Source organism: Dipodomys spectabilis, unplaced genomic scaffold, assembly GCF_019054845.1.
Source record: "Dipodomys spectabilis isolate Male_0828 unplaced genomic scaffold, ASM1905484v1 ptg000480l, whole genome shotgun sequence".
Lineage (NCBI taxonomy): Eukaryota > Metazoa > Chordata > Mammalia > Rodentia > Heteromyidae > Dipodomys > Dipodomys spectabilis.
In genome coordinates this window covers 3,037,528-3,056,107 of record NW_024871157.1, presented here as the reverse complement: position 1 = coordinate 3,056,107, position 18,580 = coordinate 3,037,528, and the positions used below count along the sequence as shown (strand labels likewise).

Here is an 18,580-nt window from a genome sequence, read left to right as displayed (position 1 = left end):
AGTCTTCACAGGGACTTTTCAGCCTGGGCTGGCTTTGAACTGTGATCTTTAGATCTCAGCCTCCAGAGTCTAGGATTACAGGGGTGAGCTTCTGGCATCTGGCTCTGTATTCCTTTAATAAGAGCTCATGGTTCCTATACACTGTGCTCCTTGTCTGCTTATCAGTAAAAGTAGAAAAGCTGATATTTAGTTAGTGAGGTAAGAAAATGGATAGGTCTTACTTTCCAGAAAAGGGACTACGTATTCAGTCCTTCCAGGGCAGTGTGGTTACTTAAATTACTTCCTAGGTGGTTGAGTTTAGGCTTGGAAACCATAGTTGAAATTGTTGGTCATCTGACAGAGTATTGGATATTGCTGCATGGTACTGTTCCTTTTAGTAATTTGTCATGTGTGTAATAAGCACAAAAGAAGGTTCAAGGGAGGGAGCATGATTATTCAGTAACTCCATTAAACAAAGTAGGTTGCATGGTTTAACAGAATTACATGTGAGTTTATTACATTGTCTCAGCAAAAATGGCAGAAGTTCTTTTAAGTGACCTACTTAACAGACTTCCAGGCAAATTAGACCTCTCCATTCACTCCCTAACTGAGCAGACCAGGGCCGAGGCCTTCACCCACGCTGCCAGTGGTTCTTCGTGCATGGCCTTCCGCCTGTGGAGCTGCGCTGCTGCTCGCCAAGCCTGGGCTGTGCTCCCAAACTAGTTTGTTACTGTGCTTCATATTTATTATATCATCAGTTATTATAACGGTATTAGACTCATGTTGCCTTATTATTAGATATTATATAACTGATGACATAGGAATCAAAATACCCCAGAGACTATTTCTTCCAAGAAAGTGTCTGTTTTAGAAAGATTCAACCAAATGAGCCTTGGGACAGTGGTTGGGGGTGTGCTTGGTTATAGGCCTGTGTGGCTACCCTTTGGCTTCCCACCTTCCCTGAGCTAGCCTAAGGGCACAGTGCCCAAGCCAGCAGCAGGCAGCCCAGCACCTCCCAGCCTCAGAATGCTGGGAGGCGGCAGCAGCTTCCGATCTGGCCCCCTTCACTCACCCAACCTGGGTTAGCTGGGGAAGCAGACAGCCTGCAGTCCAGCTCTCCTCACATGTGATGGGCCCTACTTTGTCATGCAGAGAGATAAAGCCCACCCTTTTCTCCTCAAAATTGGAATCATCTTTTAATGTATAACATAAAAAATGAGCACTCCTTGACATTTTGGCTTTTTTTTTTTTAACACTCTGGCACACATAGAGACAAGTCTAATAGCTAATTGTACAGAAGAAATGAGCTCCTTCTCAGTCCTCCACAGTCCTTTTCTACAGTCTGTCTTCCTCATCTGTGGCTGAAGCCATAGTCTCCTGTAAGGGGCTGCTTTATACTACAGCAAGAATGAATTTTGCCAGTGTTTTAACATGTGCAGGTCCCTCCCCAACATCTCTTCTGTACAAAACTAAAAACTAAAAAAGAACTGGAGCTCTTTCTTTATCCACTTTGGTATCTGCTAGGGTAGGCACTCACTGAGGGCTGGTGTTAGCTGATCTCCTTGCTGGTTACCCTCTTGTTCCTTTGGGTTGCATCTAGATACAAGATGTTTTTCTTATAATATTAACTTTTAGAATAATTTTGTTGTTGGTGGTGGTGGTTGTGGGGCTTGAACTTAGGACCTGAGCTCTTTTGCTCAAGTCTAATGTCCTACCACTTGAGCCACAGCACCACTTCTGGTTTTCTAGTGGTTTATTGGAGATAAGAGTCTCACAGACTTTCCTGCCTGGGCTGGCTTTGAATGTGATCCTCAGATCTAGACTCCTGAGTAGCTAGGATTATAGGCGTGAGCCACTGGTGCCTAGCTAGAATAGTTTTTTATATGAGTTTTTGTTATCTTGCCCAAGCTGGCCCCAACCTCTGGGGTTCAAGGGACCACCTTAGCCTGCTAGTTAGATTAATTCTTTCACATGGAAGTAATCATCCTTGTCAGAATTTGGGAGAGTACTATAGTGCTCTAATGAGCCCTGTACAGTCCTCATTCAGCCTCTGCCCATTGGTTTATTCTTTCCCCTTCACTTCTATTCTGTCAGACCACACTATATAATAAATAAGAAATATAGTTTATAAGTATGTACAAAAGTGTTTGAAGTGTGAATTCCTTTTTGTGTGTGTGTGTATGTGCCAGTCCTGGGGCTTGAACTCAGGGCTCCGGCTGGACACTGTCTTTGAGCTTTTGTGCTCAAGGTTTTTGCTCTATCACCTAAGCCACAGCTCTATTTCTGGTTTTATTTAAGCAGTTAGTTGGCGATGAGAGTCTCGTGGACTTTTCCTGCCTAGGTTGGCTTTGAACTGCGATCCTTAGATCTCAGTCTCGAGTAGCTGGGATTACAAGCATGAGCCATCAGCACCCGGCTGAAATTCCTTTTTAAAATGATATTTTTTAATAAACAGTAGGTACAAGTCCTGATTGGTTATCTCAGATTAGTAGATCAAGTTTTTAAGATAATAGTAGCCACAGTATTAATTTGCATGATGTGCTACTGAATTTCCTCCAACTAATATGACATGCTTCAGACAGACCACACCCCTGAAATATAGGGAATAGACTGATAGAAAGCGCTGAAAGTTTTATCCATGAGCTCTAAGGTGAATTCTTGAAGATTTGTAAATTATTTACTATCATGTATAGAAACTGTGTTTTAGGCTGGCTGCTGATGGCTTGCAGCTGTACTCCTAACTACTCAGGAGGCTGAGAGCTGAGGATCCCGGTCCAAAGCCAGCCTGGGCAGGGAAAAAAGTCTGTGAGACTCTTGTCTCCAATTAACCACCAGAAAACCTGAAGTGGTGCTGTGGCTCAGAGTGGTAGAGTACTAGCCTTGAGCAAAAGAGTTCAGGGAGAGAGCCCAGGCTCTTGAGTTCAAGCCCCCCAACTAATAAAACAACAACAAATACAGAAATCATGTTTTAGTACAGGGAAGATATAGTTAACAGTATAATTGCTGTTTTGAGTTTCTAAAATAATTTTATTACTTGTATTCACTCATGAGAGGTTAGCGAAACTTTCCTGCTATTCCCTCCAGAACTAAAATTGGAATGTGAGAATGGGAGCTTTCTGGCAGAGGTTGGGTGTAGGTCCTCAGGTTCCATTACCCTCAGGGAAATCCCATTTGTTCTTTGTGGACAGTGCCTTTATCTTGTCCTGCAGATGACCAGACCAGCATTTCAAAAGGCCCTAAGATTAGCCGGGCACTGGTGGCTCACGCCTGTAATCCTAGCTATTCAGGAGGCTGAGATCTGAGGATCATGGTTCAAAGCCAGCCAGGGCATGAAAGTCTGTGAGACTCTTATCTCCAATAAAAACCACTAGAAAACCGGAAGTGGCATTGTAGCTCAAGCAGTAGAGCACTCGCCTTGACCTGAAGAGCTGAGGGACAGCGCCCAGGCCCAGAGTTCAAGCCCCACGACCAACAACAACAACAACAAAAAAACCCAAACACAAAAGGCCCTAAGAACTTGTTCCTTCCTCGCTGTGCAATCAGCAGTGGAGATGTGGCTTCTTGGTCATTTCAGGTTCAAGTTTAGAATGTATAAACTTGATTTAGAGCTTTGTTTTTCAAAAAAGAAAGAAAAAGCGTTTGGCAGGCTGAACGGGTAGTGCCTGTGTCAGGAACTACCTGCTGTTAGTCCCTGTGCCCACAGGCTTTCTGAATGTTTGATTTGAGGGTTTCAAGCCATCCATCCTAAAAGTCACATTTCACTTTTTTTTTTTTTTACATGAAAGATTATCTTTCACTCTGCCTCTTAATGCCGTTTTCATTAGGGAAAAAAAAAGCATGTTTATGGTTTCATTAAAGAAGTGTGTATATAATTTACCTGTGGCACATGGATTGCAGATGCTGACTTGGGGCGCTGTCTCACTGCGGATGGTCTTTACTTGTACACCACTAACTCAGTTGGAAGAGGAGTAAGCAAACTGGGGTCTGGATTACATGGTACTCTCAGGTCAGTTGCATGGAACTTCCTGAATAATTTGGCTGAAACATTTTTCTCTTACATCAATCTCTGAGAAGCTGTGGGGGTGTATCCCCGTTCTCCATTCCCCAGTCCAGCAACAGATTTCAATGCAAAGGACTCCAGGCTTTTCTGATGGCCACTTTCTCCATCTTTTTTATGAATGCTTTTTAGCTTTGTGTTGATTCCTGCCCCAAGTCTGTTGTTTCTGTCCAGACATTTTTCTGTAGTCTGGATGTCTATAAAGAGCATCATGACCTTTCTAGGTTGACAAATGGACACATTTTGCTAGATAAGTCATTTTCTACTTAGATTTGACATTAGCTTAGCTGAAGTTTATGGTTGAGATACTAGATCCATAAATTATGTTTTAATTTAATTTTTTTTTGATCGATCATGGGGCTTGAACTCTGTGCCTGGGCTCTGTCCCTCAGTTCTTCAGCTCAAGGCTAGTGCTCTACCACTTGAGCCACAGCGCCACTTCCAGTTTTCTGGTGGTTTTTGTTGGAGATAAGAGTCTTACAGACTTTCCTGCCCAGGCTGGCTTTGAACCGTGATCCTCAGATCTCAGCCCCCTGAGTAGCTAGGATTACAGGCATGAGCCACCAGTGCCCGGCTTAGATCCATAAATTCTTTTTGTTTATTTATTTTTATTTATTTATTTATTTATTTATTTATTTGGGTCCAGTTGTGGGCCTGAACCCTGGGCCTGGGCGCTGTCCCTCAGCTCTTCAGATCAAGGCTAGCGCTCTACCACTTGAGCCACAGCGCCACTTCCGCCTTTTTTCTTTTTGCATATGTGGTGCTGAGGAATCGAACCCAGGGCCTCAAGCATGCAAGGCAAGCGCTCTACCACTGAGCCATCTTCCCAGCCTAATTCTTTTTATTTTTTAAATAAGTTTTTTATTGTGAAAATACTGTACAGAGGGGTTAGAGTTATATGAACAAGGTGATGAGTACATTTCCTTTTTGAAATGTTTTTTATTGTGAAAATATTGTACAGAGGGGTTACATGAGCAAGGTAATGAGTACATTTCTTTTTTTTTTTTTTTGTTGGTCGTGGGGCTTGAACTCTGGGCTTGGGCGCTGTCCCTCAGCTCTTCAGCTCAAGGCTAGCGCTCTACCACTTCAGCTACAGCGCCACTTCTGGTTTTCTGGTGGTTTATTGGAGATTGTAGTCTCATGGTCTCTCTTGCCCGGGCTGGCTTTGAACCGCGATCCTCAGATCTCAGCCTCCTGAGTAGCTAGGATTACAGGCGTGAGCCACCAGCGCCCGGCTATGAGTACATTTCTTATCAAGCATGGTTGGCTCCTCCTTTGTTTTTCCGCTCCCCCACCCAGATCCATAAATTCTTAACAACAGAAATTGCAGTTAGCTGAATATGTTTTGTGAATTGCTTTACCTAGCCTTTTCCTTTTCCCAACTCCTTGTGTAAAGTTAACATTTGCCGTACTCCTCTGGTCCCGAAGTTACAGTAATACGTTCCTGCATAATCTCTTCTTCAGTTGTTTTACTTTGTTGGTCATTAAAAAATATTTAGTCACAGTTGTCTGTCATATCTCATGGTTGTGCTACCTGCCGGTGTCAGGGTCCTACCTGTGTCTTTTTCACTTCCAGAGGATTTGTGTACTGCCGGAACGAGGAGCTGGAGCCAGGATGGGTGGCTTTCGGCAATGGCAGTCTCCTCCACCGGCCTGTGTCTTTCGACAACAAACCTCATTCCCTTTTCCAGGTCATTGACCAGAACACCCTCCAGGTAAACAGAAGACACTGCGTTCTCTTTGGTATTTTGGAGGCAGTGACAAACACTCCTGATGTCACCAGAAGTAGTAGTAATACAGTGGATATAGTTGCCTCCTGGAGTGACCTCCTTTCATTGTTTACAGTTTTTCTACAATGACTTCCGGTCTCCCACAGATCTGACTGATTGCAAAGGTCAACAGCAAACTTTTTGTTTTCTTTTTAGCTTTTGCACTGGGGATCAGCCCAGTAACTTGTGCATGCTGAGCACACACTCTACTTCTTTTATTTTTTTTTTTTTAATTTCTTTTTTCTTTTTGTGCCAGTGGACTTGGTGGGTGGTAAGCCCCTTGTGTGCTTAATTGGGATCTGCCATAGACTTTCTTTTTTTTTTTTTTTCTGAATCTCTCCTTTGCCCTCTCCTCTGCCTTTTCTTTCTCAGTATCTTCAGCTCTTTCTTTTATTCTCACATATTTATTAAATCACTTCAAATGAGATTCTTCATTAGGTGCCAGGGATATAAAAATGTATAAGATATGGTTCCTGTCTTTGAAATAAAATTAATGGTCTTAAATTCCTTTACTAAAGAAATTCTAGAAGGTACTTCACTTTGTTTTTGTTGTTGTTTATATTTTTAGTTAGTTTTTTGTTTTTTGTTTTTTTTGCCAGTCCTGGAGCTTTAACTCAAGGTCTGGACACTGTCTCTGAGCTTCTTCTTTTTTTTTTGGGGGTCCGGTTGTGGGGCCTGAACTCTGGGCCTGTGCGCTGTCCCTCAGCTCTTCGGCTCAAGGCTAGCGCTCTACCACTTGAGCCACAGCACTACTTCCTGCTTTTTTCTTTTTGCTTATGTGGTGCTGAGGAATCGAACCCAGGACCTCAGGCATGCAAAGCAAGTGCTTTACCACTGAGCCACCTTCCCAGCCCCTCTGAGCTTCTTTTGCTCAAGGCTAGCACTCTACCACTTGAGTCACAGTGCTACTTCTGGCTTTTTCTGTGTATGTGGTACTGAGGAATCAAACCCAGAGCTTCATGCATCAGGCAAGCACTCTACCACTAAGCCCTATTCCCAGTCCCTTATATATATATGTATATATACATATAATTTTTTTAAGCATGTATGTTGTATATGTGTGGAATTGTGGGGGATGTGTACATGTTTTGAGCCAGGGCCTATTTAGCCCATGCTGGCCTTCCACTTACAATCATCCTCCCTCAGCATCCCAAGTGCTGGAATTATAAGTGTGTATCACCATGCCCAATTTAAAATTTCATTATAAATGTTAGATAAAATATACATGCGTAGCAGATTCAAAGTATCGAGTAAAAATACTTTCCCTTAATCTCAGAAATTAATCTTGGTTTTGTCCTGGGGCCTGAACTCAGGGCCTGGGCACTGTCCCTGAGCTTCATTTGCTCAAGGCTAGCACTCTACTACTTGAGCCACAGTGCCACTTCTGGCCTTTTCTGTTTATGTGGTACTGAAGTATCAAATCCAGGACTTCATGCATGCTAGGCAAACATTCTACCACTAAGCCACATTCCTAGCCCTCCATATTTTCATCTGATACATGGCTAATCAAATTATTTCACTACCCACTTTATGAGTTTTTATATTTTTTTAAATTTTTATTTTTTTGTTGGTCATGGGACCTGAACTCTGGGCCTAGGCACTGTCCCTCAGCTCTTCAGTTCAAGGCTAGCGTTCTACCATTTGAGCCACAGCGTGGCTTCTGGCTTTTTCTGCTTATGTGGTGCTGAGGAATCGAACCAGGGCCTCATGCATGCGAGGCAAGCGCTCTACCACTGAGCCACCTTCCCAGCAGAGCTTTTATATTTTTGCCATGTAAGTTTTATATATTCTTCTTAGAGGTAAATAAGTTTTGTTTGACCCAGGAAGATCAGTGATTCCTTATTTTGGACATAATATCTAAACAGTTTATGACCAATGATTAGGGTGTCTGAGTCTCACTAATGGACGACATCTCCCCTTTCCTGGCCAGGTGTGTCAGATGGTGCCCATGCCACCCAACCACCTCCCTGTCGGCAGCACCATGAGCACCGTACACCTCTCTTCTGATGGCACTTACTTCTACTGGATCTGGTCCCCTGCCAGTCTGAATGAGAAAACTCCCAAGGGACACTCTGTCTTCATGGACATTTTTGAACTTGTGGTAAGCGTTCCACTCTCATCTTTGAGGAAACATTTCCATTCGCTCTCACTTACTGTCAGTGTCCAAAGGTCCTGTTTCCTTATGGCGGGGTTTCTTCTCAAGTGTCTTTGAAGACCTTTTATTGTTGTTAGCATTGAGTGGCATACATAGAGCTGGGATCTCAGAAAGTTAATCTGGGCCATAGAGGAGATAACAGTACTGGGTGTGCTGACAGGGGATGTTGAAGGAGAAATGTTAATGGGTGTTGGTGTGGGGCTACCCTGCAGTAGTGAGAAAGCTCACAAAGTGGAATTGAGTCCCTGAGAGGTGACAGTTAATGTGCATTATTAGCCCAAAGCTTAAACAGCATTTGTGCCATGTAGGTGGAGGCACAGTGACTGCCAAGGTGAATAATGCTTATGTTCAAATGAAACTTGAGTTATGCCTCTAGGAATGGAGGTGATGGTCATGGAGAAATAAAATAATCATAACCATAAACAAGTGAGCAAGTTAGAACAAGATCATTCAAGGCAGTGAAGGAAAAGTGGCAGCAGATAAAGAATTTGAGGAAGCTGGGCGCCAGTGGCTCATGCCTGTAATCCTAGCTACTCAGAAGGCTGAGGTCTGAGAATCACAGTTCAAAGCCAGGCAGTCTGGGCAGAAAAGTCCATGAGGTTCAGTACGCTTCTCAGAAAAAGCCTGAAGTGGCACTGGGCTCAAGTGGTATAGCATTAGCCTTGAGCCAAAGTGCAAAGATCCAGTGGCAGGAATGAGTATGTATTAGGAAATAAAAATGGCCTGGGGTGTTTCAAATTCAGAAAAGGAGAGTGTCCAATGCAGAAGCCACTAGCCACATATAGCTACTCAAAGTTCAGTTATCAAAATTAAGTAAAATTAAAAACTTATTTGCATTAACCATATTTCAAGTGCTTTCTGTGGCTACTGCTGCTGTATTAGGGCTTGAACTCAGTGCCTTGCACTTTTACTTAGTTTTATCACTCAAAGCTGGTGCTCTACCACTTGAGTCACAGTTCCACTTCCAGCTCTTGCTGGTTAAGTAGAGATAGGAGTCCTACAAATTTATCTACTTCGGCGGGCTTTGAACCATAGTCCTCAGATTTCAACCTCCTGAGTAGCTAGGTTACAGGTGTGCACCGTGGGTGCCCAGCTCATATTTTTGCTCGTATACTTATAGATTAAAAGCTCCTACATGTCCTGGAGGAAATGGAATACCTAAAATAGCTCCTGCCCACAGCATTAAATCAAACATCAGGGAGGAAAGGGCCTACTCTACAATAGAGAGGAACCTTGGAATCATTTTTGGGTTCAAATCAAATAAGCCTACTATAAAAAAAAATCTTTTTGGAGATCATTTGAAATTTGAATATAGAAATATTAGGAACAGGGGCTGGGAAGGTGGCTCAGTGGTAGAGCGCTTGCCTTGCATGCATGAGGCCTTGAGTTTAATTCCTCAGCACCACATAAGCAGAAAAACCTGGAAGTGGAGCTGTGGCTCAAGTGGTAGAGTGCTGGCTTTGAGCTGAAGAGTTCAGGGACAGCGTCTAGGCCCAGAGTTCAGGCCCCATGACCGACAAAAAAAAAAAAAAAGAAACATTAGGAACAGTAGATGAAACTAAAGGGTTGTAGTCTTTTTTTTGTTGTTGTTGTTGGTCGTGGGACTTGAACTCTGGGTTTGGGTGCTGTCTGTGCGCTCTTCAGCTCAAGGCGAGAGCAACTCAAGGCGAGAGCTCTACCACTTGAGCCACAGCACCACTTCCGGTTTCCTAGTGGTTTATTGGAGATAAGAATCTCACAGAGTTTCCTGCCCGACTGGCTTTGAACCATGATCCTCAGATCTCAGCCTCCTGAGTAGCTAGGATTATAGGCATGAACCACTGGCGCCTGGCAAGGCTTGTAGTCTTCTTTATTACTTGTTTGTTTGCGAGAGAGGGCCTTGATATGAATCCCAGGTTAACCTGTGAACTTGAAGTTGTTTTTTATTTTTTGTTGGTTGTGGGGCTTGAACTCTGGACTTGGGCGCTGTCGCTCAGCTCTTTTGCTCAAGCCGAGCCCTCTACCGCCTGAGCCATAGCACCACTTCTGGTTTTCTAGTGCTTTAGTGGAGATAAGAGTCTCATGGCCTTTCTTGCCCAGGCTGACTTTGAACTGTGATCCTCAGATATCAGCCTCCTGAGTAGCTAGGATTACAGATGTGAGCCACTGGTGCCCAGCTAACTTGAAGTTGTTCTGCGTCTGCCTCTTGAGCTCTGGGACTACAGGCATGTACTCCTACACCTGGCAAAGATTAGTCTTCCTCAACTCAGTCTTCTTTTCACTTGACCTTTAGCAGGATTGGATGTAAGTGGCACTGTTCTTCCTGGCTTTCTGCTTGCTTATGGTTCCTTTTTAGCCTGTCTGCCACACCATGTCCCTCACATGGACCCGCTTGTTTCCGGGACCCTTCTTTTTGCACTTGCTGTTCATCCTCCTCAGTGGCCTTCAGCATCTCAGCAGGCTGAGTGGGCTGAGATCTCTCAGCCAGAGCCTGTGCCTGGGCCTCCAGGTCCACCTACTCCTGTGCTCTTCTTTTTATAAAGAAGAGAAGACATCACCCGTTGTGGTCTGACCATCCGCTGTTCCCATTTCAGTTCCCGGGAGCTTGGCTGGGTTGTCTCAGCCCCCAGGGCTCCCGTCTGCTGGATCTCCATATTGCAGTGACCTAGGCTAACCCTGGGCATCATGGAGCTGTTTTCAGGGAGGAAGGGCACTCCTCAAGCCTCTCTGAGCCTCACGGTTCTCGCTTGCTAAGCAGCCATGGGGACTTGAGGATGACACAGTGGCCGATGCCTGCTGCGGAACATTCTGACTTGTGACTCTTGTAACTCCTCTGCCTTAGCAGACCACTTTTACATGTGGCTTCCATTGTAGTCTCACAGTCCGTGCCCCCATTCCTCAGCATAAAGTGTTTTTAGCCAGTTAGATGGACAGTTTTAGTGCTGCTATTTTATCTTCTCAGTGTTGCTTCCTAAAGATATGGGCAGTAGCATAATGGCTATCTGGGTCTCTCCTCCCTAAGATTTAACATTAACTGGAAGTGGTGCTGTGGCTCAAGTGGCAGAATGCTAGCCTTGAGCTGAAGAGGTGAGGGACAGCGCCCAGGCCCAGAGTTCAAGCCCCATGACCGACAAAAAAAAAGTGGGACCTAGAGCTAGGAGGCAGCGTGGAGTTGCGTTGGAGGGGAGGCCAAGGCCAGGGAGAGAACTGGGGCAGGAGTGTGGCTTTTGGTGTAACCCATGTGAAGTCACTGCAGTTAACAGGTAGGGGATGTGTTTGTGATTTTTTTTGGGGGGGGGGGGTCAGTCCTGGGGTTTGAACTCTGGGCCTGGGCACTCACTGTTCTTAGGCTTCTTTTGCTCAAAGCTAGCACTCTACCACTTGAGCCACAGCATCACTTTTGGCTTTTTCTGTGATTAATTGGAGATAAGAGCCTCATAGGGACTTTTCTGCCCAAGCTGGCTTCGAACCTCAATCCTCAGATCTCAGCCTCTTGCGTAGCTAGGATTACAGGCATGAGCCACCAGTGCCTGGTATAATTTGTTTTTTAAGCTATCTATTGACTTTCTCATAGGGCCAGATCAGTAATGTCAGGCTTAAAGAGATTGATTTTTATCTTGGATGCTTTTAAAGGATTATATTTAGAATTGTGCAACATAAATAGATGTATGACTACCAAAGGTTAGTTAGTAGGAAAGTGAGGGTAAAACAATGCCAAAAGAAGGAGATCTGGGAAGGTGGATCCCAAGTCGTAGCACACTTAGCAAGTGCAGGGCCCTGAGTACAACCCTCAGTGCCACCAAAAAGAGGGGCGGGGGGGAAAGTGGGTTTGTAGGAGACAGGCTGCTGGAGTAGAAATGCCAATGGAGCGGTTGTGGGTGCTGAGATAGTGGGGCCAGGTCTCAGCAGCAAGCATGGATCTGTGGGTCAAGCCTGGGAGTTGTTACAGAGGTGGACATTGACAAGAGAGGGCCTGGATCTGTGTGTCCAGTAAGGCATCATGTGTCCACCCACCTACCACCTCCCGAGTGTGGCCATCCCAGGGGAATCTGGCGGGCACCCTGCTCTCAGACAGCTGGCATTCAGTTGGGAGAAGGGACAATGGAAAGGCAAGCCAGTAGGGAATTAATGAGCAGAGTCATTTCAGAGTGCTACGCGCTATGCAGTGGGGAAGGGGGAAGTGCTTTTCTATCTTGGTCATCAAGTAAGGCCTCTTTGAGTAGGTGGCATTCTGCCTGAGGTATGAAGGAAGATCTGGGCAGAGTCCCAGATGGAGGTCTTGGGCCCCAAGAGGTAGAGTTCACTGGAGATGTGGGACCAGTGAGGAAATGGGAGAGGAGGGAGGGCAGGGACTGAGCTGCTCCACCCTCTCGCACCCTGAATATGTGAAAGAAACTAATCAGGAGTGTGGTCTGTCACTGTGGCTGAGGCTGAGATGCAGGAACGAGAATCTCAAGAAGGCTGCCAGTCATGGTCCACCCTGCGAGGAAGTCAAGGAAAGAGTTTGGGTTTCTCTGTTCCAGTAGTGAGTAGCTACTCACTTGGGAGTGGAACTGAGAGGCCAGACAAGATGGGAAGAAGCAGCATTTTCTCTCTCATAGATCTCTTTTCTGCTGCCATCTGGGAATGTACGGACAGCTCTTTAGGTTTGTTCCTGCCTGTGCTTTCTCTGGCCTCTTGTCTGCTACCAGCATTTCCTTTGGGACTCACTTTCTGTGGGCTTTACAGAGGATCCCACCTCACCGGACTCTCATTCCCTCTTGTCTTCATGCGCCTCAGTAGGCCAGTTGTGCCTGCCTTCCCAGCACGATGAGTTTCTCGGACCTGTTCAAATGACAGAACTTCAGCCTATGAGACACTTGTGATAGAGCTGGGACATTTGACAGTGGAAGTGGGGAAAGGGAGGTATGCTCATAGACACGGAGGATTTGCTAAGATGCACAGGTGTGTGAAATCTGAACACAGAGAAGAAAGTTGATGTAGGAGAAAAGTTGATCAGGAGGAAGGGACAGAAGCAAGCCTAGGACTTAAGGTGGAAGAGGAAAATTAGCCTTAAATTATGTGAGGCAAGATGCTTCTTCCTGGGAAAGCAAGAAGAGCAAGTATGAGAGTGGATTTTAAAGATCCTAGAGTTGGAGGAATGAGAGGGAAAAGCTATAGGGCACAGTCTGCATCTTTTTTAGGCAGTAAGGATATCAATGGAAGAAGAACAAGAACAAGGAGAGGAAGGTAGGGTGCTAAGGGCAGGCCCCACACTGGCAGCACCACTCCAGAGATGGGAAAGGCTCCAGTGACAAATGAGATGGCTACCAGGCCTGAGCAGGGTGCACTTGAGGTTGGCGTGCACTTTTAGCCAGGTCTGCCTTGCTCCAGTATTAGCCTGCCAGTGTCCAAGCAGCTGGAGTGAATATTAACTACTGTTCATCGAGAGTTTGGATTTTAGCCACCAATTATAGTTCAAGAAGACATCAATCTCACAGTTGTCCTCACAGTAACTCAAAGCCTGATTGATTTGTTTTCCTCTGTCTTCCTGGTAACTGTCAGAGGCCACGATTAGTGAGCTCTGACTGCAGAATGCAGTCTAAGGAATTTTAATCAACTACTTTTCAGAGAACCTATTAAATCCAGCTGATTACATTCAGAATAATCTAGGCTGTTGTGAAAAACGACAGATCTCAAACAGTGTAGCCTGTAGTCACCTATAGAGCATGGAAGTTTTGAGGGATATGCTCACTCAGGTGCAATTTTAGAAATGTTAAGCAAACAGGTCACAGTAATATTCTCAAGTAGAAATTTGCCACCTAATTGGAAACAGGTATCATTTCAGAAGCTCTTGCACTTTAAATCTTAGGTTGAAAATGGGGTACGTGTAGCCAACCCGCTTCAGGAACGCACGATCCTCATGAGGAAAGAGGGCGAATCTGCCAAGAGCATTAATGAGATGCTTCTGAGCAGGCTGTCTCGGTACAGAGCCTCCCCATCGGCAACGCTTGCAGCCCTGACTGGCTCCACCATCTCCAACACACTGAAGGAGGACCAAGCGGGTATGATGCCATGTGCACCCAAGGACAGCTTCCTTGGATGCTCGTGTTCATCTACTTTTTTGGAGTGTGTGTGTGGGGGGGGGGGGACGCGGTTATGCTAGTCCTGGAGCTTGATATCAGAATCTGTCCCTGAGTTTAAAGCTAATGCTCTATCACTTGGGCCACAGCTCTACTTCTAGTCTCTTTTGGTGCTTACGTGGAGATAAGAGTCTCACAGACTTTCCTGCCCAGGCTGGTTTTGAACAATGATCCTCAGATCTCAGCCCCCTGAATAGTTATGATTATATGTATGAGTCACTGGTGTTTGGCTCAGCTGCTTTGTGTGTGTGTGCGGACTGCTTCTGTTGCTTAAATTCAGGGCCTAGGTGCTGTCTTTGAGCTTTTTTGCTCAAGGCTAGCACTCTACTTCCAGCTTTTTGATGGTTAATTGGAGATAAGAGTCTCATTGATGGGCTGGGAAGTTGGCTCAGTGGTAGAGCGCTTGCCTCGCATGCATGAGGCCCTGGGTTTGATTCCTCAGCACCACATAAGCAGAAAGTGGTAGAGCGCTCGCCTTGAGCTGAAGAGCTGAGGGACAGCGCCCAGGCCCAGAGTTCAGCTCCCACGACCGGATCCAAAAAAAAAAAAAAAAAGAGTCTCATTGATTTTTCTGCCTGGCTTTGAACCGCAATCCTCAGATCTTACATTCCCATGTAGCTGGAATGACAAGCACGTGCTACCACACCCAGCTGTTGGTTGAGAAGGAGTCTCATGAACTTTTTCTCTGGGTTGGCCTCAAATTATGATCTTCCTAATCTCAACCTCCTCCATTGATTGCTAGGATGAGAGGCATGATCCACTCTGCCTGTGTCTAATCTGGGGATACCTGTTTTAAGTTTGGGTCTCCTTTATGATATACTAGTCTTTCTGATATTTTCACTTAGCATTTTCATTTGTTTCTCCAGCAAATACTAGCTGTGGGCTACCTCTGAAGATGCTGCGGAAGACACCCATCTACACCTGTGGCACATACTTGGTGATGCTGGTGCCACCTCCAGGAGGATCAGGCAGCTCTGCCACACGCTCTCTTTTTGGTGGAACAAGCGGTTTGTCGTCTTTAAAAAGTAAGTGCATTTTAGTTGTACTTTTTCTAATTTACCTGAAACTTAAGACTTCCCTATTTATTATTTTAAACTTACTCTGCTAAATAGTTGTTTGGGATAGTTCTCTGATAGCAACCTAAAATAATAATTATAATGTTGTTATAGCCTGGGAGCTACTTTTACTTTTGATTTTTGGTGCTAGGGATCGAACTAGGACCTGTGCTGCTAGGCAAATGCTCTACCCTCAAGCTCCATCCCCCAGGGGCTGGGAAGGTGGCTCAGTGGTAGAGTGCTTGCCTTGCATGCATGAGGCCCTGGGTTCGATTCCTCAGCACCACATAAGCAGAAAAAGCTGGAAGTGGCACTTTGGCTCAAGTGGTAGGGCACTAGCATTGAGCTGAAGAGCTGAGGGACAGTGCTCAGGCCCAGAAGTTCAGGCCCCATGACCGACAAAAAACAAAACAAAACAAAAAAAAACTCCATCCCCAGCCCAAAATACAATTTTTATAGATGTCATAATATTATGAAACTGTCACTCTATAAGATTACTAGAAATAGTAATCAGCTTAGTGAAGTTTTAGTAAAGAAATAAATAATGTATTTACTGGTGATATAGAAAGAGTTCTGCTGACTGATAAAATTCTGAAACTATTAAATAAATATATAAAAAAACGATACAAAGTGGGGGCTGGGAAGGTGGCTCAGTGGTAGAGTGCTTGCCTTGCATGCATGAGGCCCTGAGTTTGATTCCTCAGTATCACATTAAGCAGAAAAAAGCTGGAGGTGGCGTGGTGGCTCAAGTGGTAAAGTGCTTGCCTTGGGCTAAAGAGCTGAGGGACAGTGCCCAGGCCCAGAGTTCAGGCCCCAAAAAACTGACAAAAAACAACAAAAAAACAAAACCTATGCAAAGTGTAAAACAAAAACATGGGAAGGAAGTAATAGATGTAAAATTTATTAATGTTTTCTAAATGTAATGTATTGGTAATGATTTTTATGGAAGAGGGGACACACTAACATCACTAAATCAGCATAATTTTGGCTTCACGGTAGCCAAATAATTAAATGAAATAAAATATACAGTCTTTTGGAACTATCATTTTATTCCTTTTTAACTTTAAGGACATCATTAAACCTTTATTTTTTCTTGAAACTTTTTTAGGCACATGAGATTAAAATGTTCTAGAGTTAGTTTACTTCATTTTATTTCCCAGTATTTCATAATGTCCTCTTAAAATAATTTTTCTAGCAGTAATTCCTTGAAAGGGTTTTATTTCACATTTAGATTTTAGAAAAGTATTTCTTGCCCTCACCAAAGCCTCAGGTAAATTTGACCTCAGCAGTTCAGGCAGTGTCAGCATCAGAGTAGCCAGTGTCAGGCTGTCTCAGGTTGCTGCATATGCTTGAACCTCTGCTGTTCCTGACGGCCCCACATTCTCTCTGCCTTTCCACTCAAGTTGGTTGGACTTTATCTCAATGCTTTTTTTTCTGCTATCAGTTCATATCCATATCCCCTTAAGTCTCTAAGGTAGAGTAACTCATGCAAGTTTACCATTAGCTTTTATTTTTCTTTAAGTGTTATTAATAGCTTTACTGAGATCTAGCTCACATACAGAATTAATCCTTTTAAAGTGTATAGTTCAGTGGATTTAAATATGTTCACAAATTTGAGGCTTACATCCCTCACCACTGTCTGTATATCACCTCCAAAATGAAGCCCTACACTCCTTAGTGGTCATTCACCCCACCACTGAGTCCCTGGCATTCACCTATCTTTTTTTTTTTTGGGGGGGGGGTCAGTTGTGGAGCTTAAACTCAGGGTTGGGAACTGTCCCTGAGCTCTTTTGCTCAAGGCTAGCACTCTACCACTTCGAACCACAGTGCCATTTCTGGTTTTCTTTCCTGCCTGGGCTGGCTTCAAACCATGATCCTCAAATCTCAGCCTCCTAAGTAGCTAGAATTATAGGCATGAGTCATGAGTACCCAGCATCATCCACCTATCTTTTTCTGCTTCTGGATTTTCTTGTTTTTCTTGTTCTGGACTTCCATACAAATGCAATTAGGGGTGTGTGTGTGTGTGTGTGTATGTGTGTGTGTGTTACAAGTGCAATTAGGTGTGTGTGTGTGTGTGTTACAAATGCAATTAGGGGTGTAATGTTTCCTCCAGTAGCATACAAATGCAATTAGGGGTGTGTGTGTGTGTGTGTGTGTGTGTGTGTGTGTGTGTGTGTGTGTGTGTGTGTGTGTGTGTGTGTGTGTGTGTGTGTGTGTGTGTGGTGTGTGTGTGTGTGTGTGTGTGTGTGTGTGTGTGTGTGTGTGTGTGTGTGTCCGTTGTATGGGATCATCGCTTGTTGAACATTTGAGTTGCTTTTGGCTGTTTTGAGTGATGTTGCTGTGGCTGCTGAGGCAGGTTTCCATTTCTCTTGCCTATGTGCACAGGGTGGAATTACCGGGTCCTCTGGTAACTGTGTGACAGTGCTCATTCTTTGAAGGAGCCACCACATTGTTTTCCAAAGTGGCTGCTCCTTTCTGTTCTCATTGGCAAAGTGAAATGGCCTGGATTTCTCCACTTCCGGCCATCTTTGTGATTTTCCTTTTAGTTTTGTTGCACCTATCCTAATGGTCATAAGAAAGGACCTGGTTGTAGCTTTGTTTTGTATTTGTCCAATGACTAACAACACTGGGCATACTTTCATGTGTTGAGTGTCTTTGTTTTGGAGGAATATCTATCCAAATGTTTAGTTTGTTTTTGAGTTACTGATCATTAGACTTATTAAACACTTTTTAGTCTCCTTGGTATTGCTTTTTTTACTCATTTGAAATTGGCTTCATTTGAGTAAAGCAGGTCTTCATGGTATCGTTCTTTTTGTTGTTGTTGTTCCATTTCCTGGAGTTCATTTTGATAAATATTTTATGTGATCAGAGGCATGTTGTATCTTCATGTTCGTCCCCTAAAATTATTCTCCTTTGCATGGTGTCATTCTTTTCATGATGATGTATACTCCATTAATTGTATTTTGGCCTGACAAGTCAGTAAATGCTTAAATATCCTCTGGGGCTGGGAATGTGGCTTAGTGGTAAAGTGCTTGCCTAGCATGCATGAAGCCCTGGGTTCGATTCCTCAGTACCACATACACGGAAAAAAATTGAAGTGGTGTTCAAGTGGCCTTGAACAAAAGAAGCTCAGGGACAATGCCCAGGCCCTGAGTTCAAGCTCCAGAACTGGTAATAATAATAACAACAACAACAACAATATAATAATGTGCCCACGTTCCACATTGGTCACTGCGGAGGCTGCTTGCTGTAAGGAGGAAAACTGGTGCTTGCCTTCAGGAGCTTCTCATCTAGTTGAAAATGTGGAAATGGGGGGCTGGGAAGGTGGCTCAGAGGTAGAGCGCTTGCCTTGCATGCCTGAGGCCCTGGGTTCGATTCCTTAGTGCCACATAAGCAAAAAGAAAAAAGCCGGAAATGGCGCTGTGGCTCAAGTGGTAGAGCGCTAGCCTTGAGCTAAAGAGCTG

General features: G+C 44.5%; 1 protein-coding gene across 5 annotated transcripts in view; it reads left to right on the top strand.

The window, feature by feature from the left end:
* Hectd4 (HECT domain E3 ubiquitin protein ligase 4) overlaps positions 1 to 18,580 on the top strand; it is a 127,162-nt gene that overhangs the window by 29,604 nt on the left and 78,978 nt on the right. For all 5 annotated transcript variants that reach the window (XM_042668972.1, XM_042668971.1, XM_042668969.1 and 2 more), the window contains exons 5-9: positions 3,877 to 3,985; positions 5,613 to 5,751; positions 7,736 to 7,906; positions 13,791 to 13,983; positions 14,928 to 15,086. In XM_042668972.1, the coding sequence (XP_042524906.1) occupies positions 3,877 to 3,985; positions 5,613 to 5,751; positions 7,736 to 7,906; positions 13,791 to 13,983; positions 14,928 to 15,086 (771 nt within the window). The remainder of the gene's footprint in view (positions 1 to 3,876; positions 3,986 to 5,612; positions 5,752 to 7,735; positions 7,907 to 13,790; positions 13,984 to 14,927; positions 15,087 to 18,580) is intronic.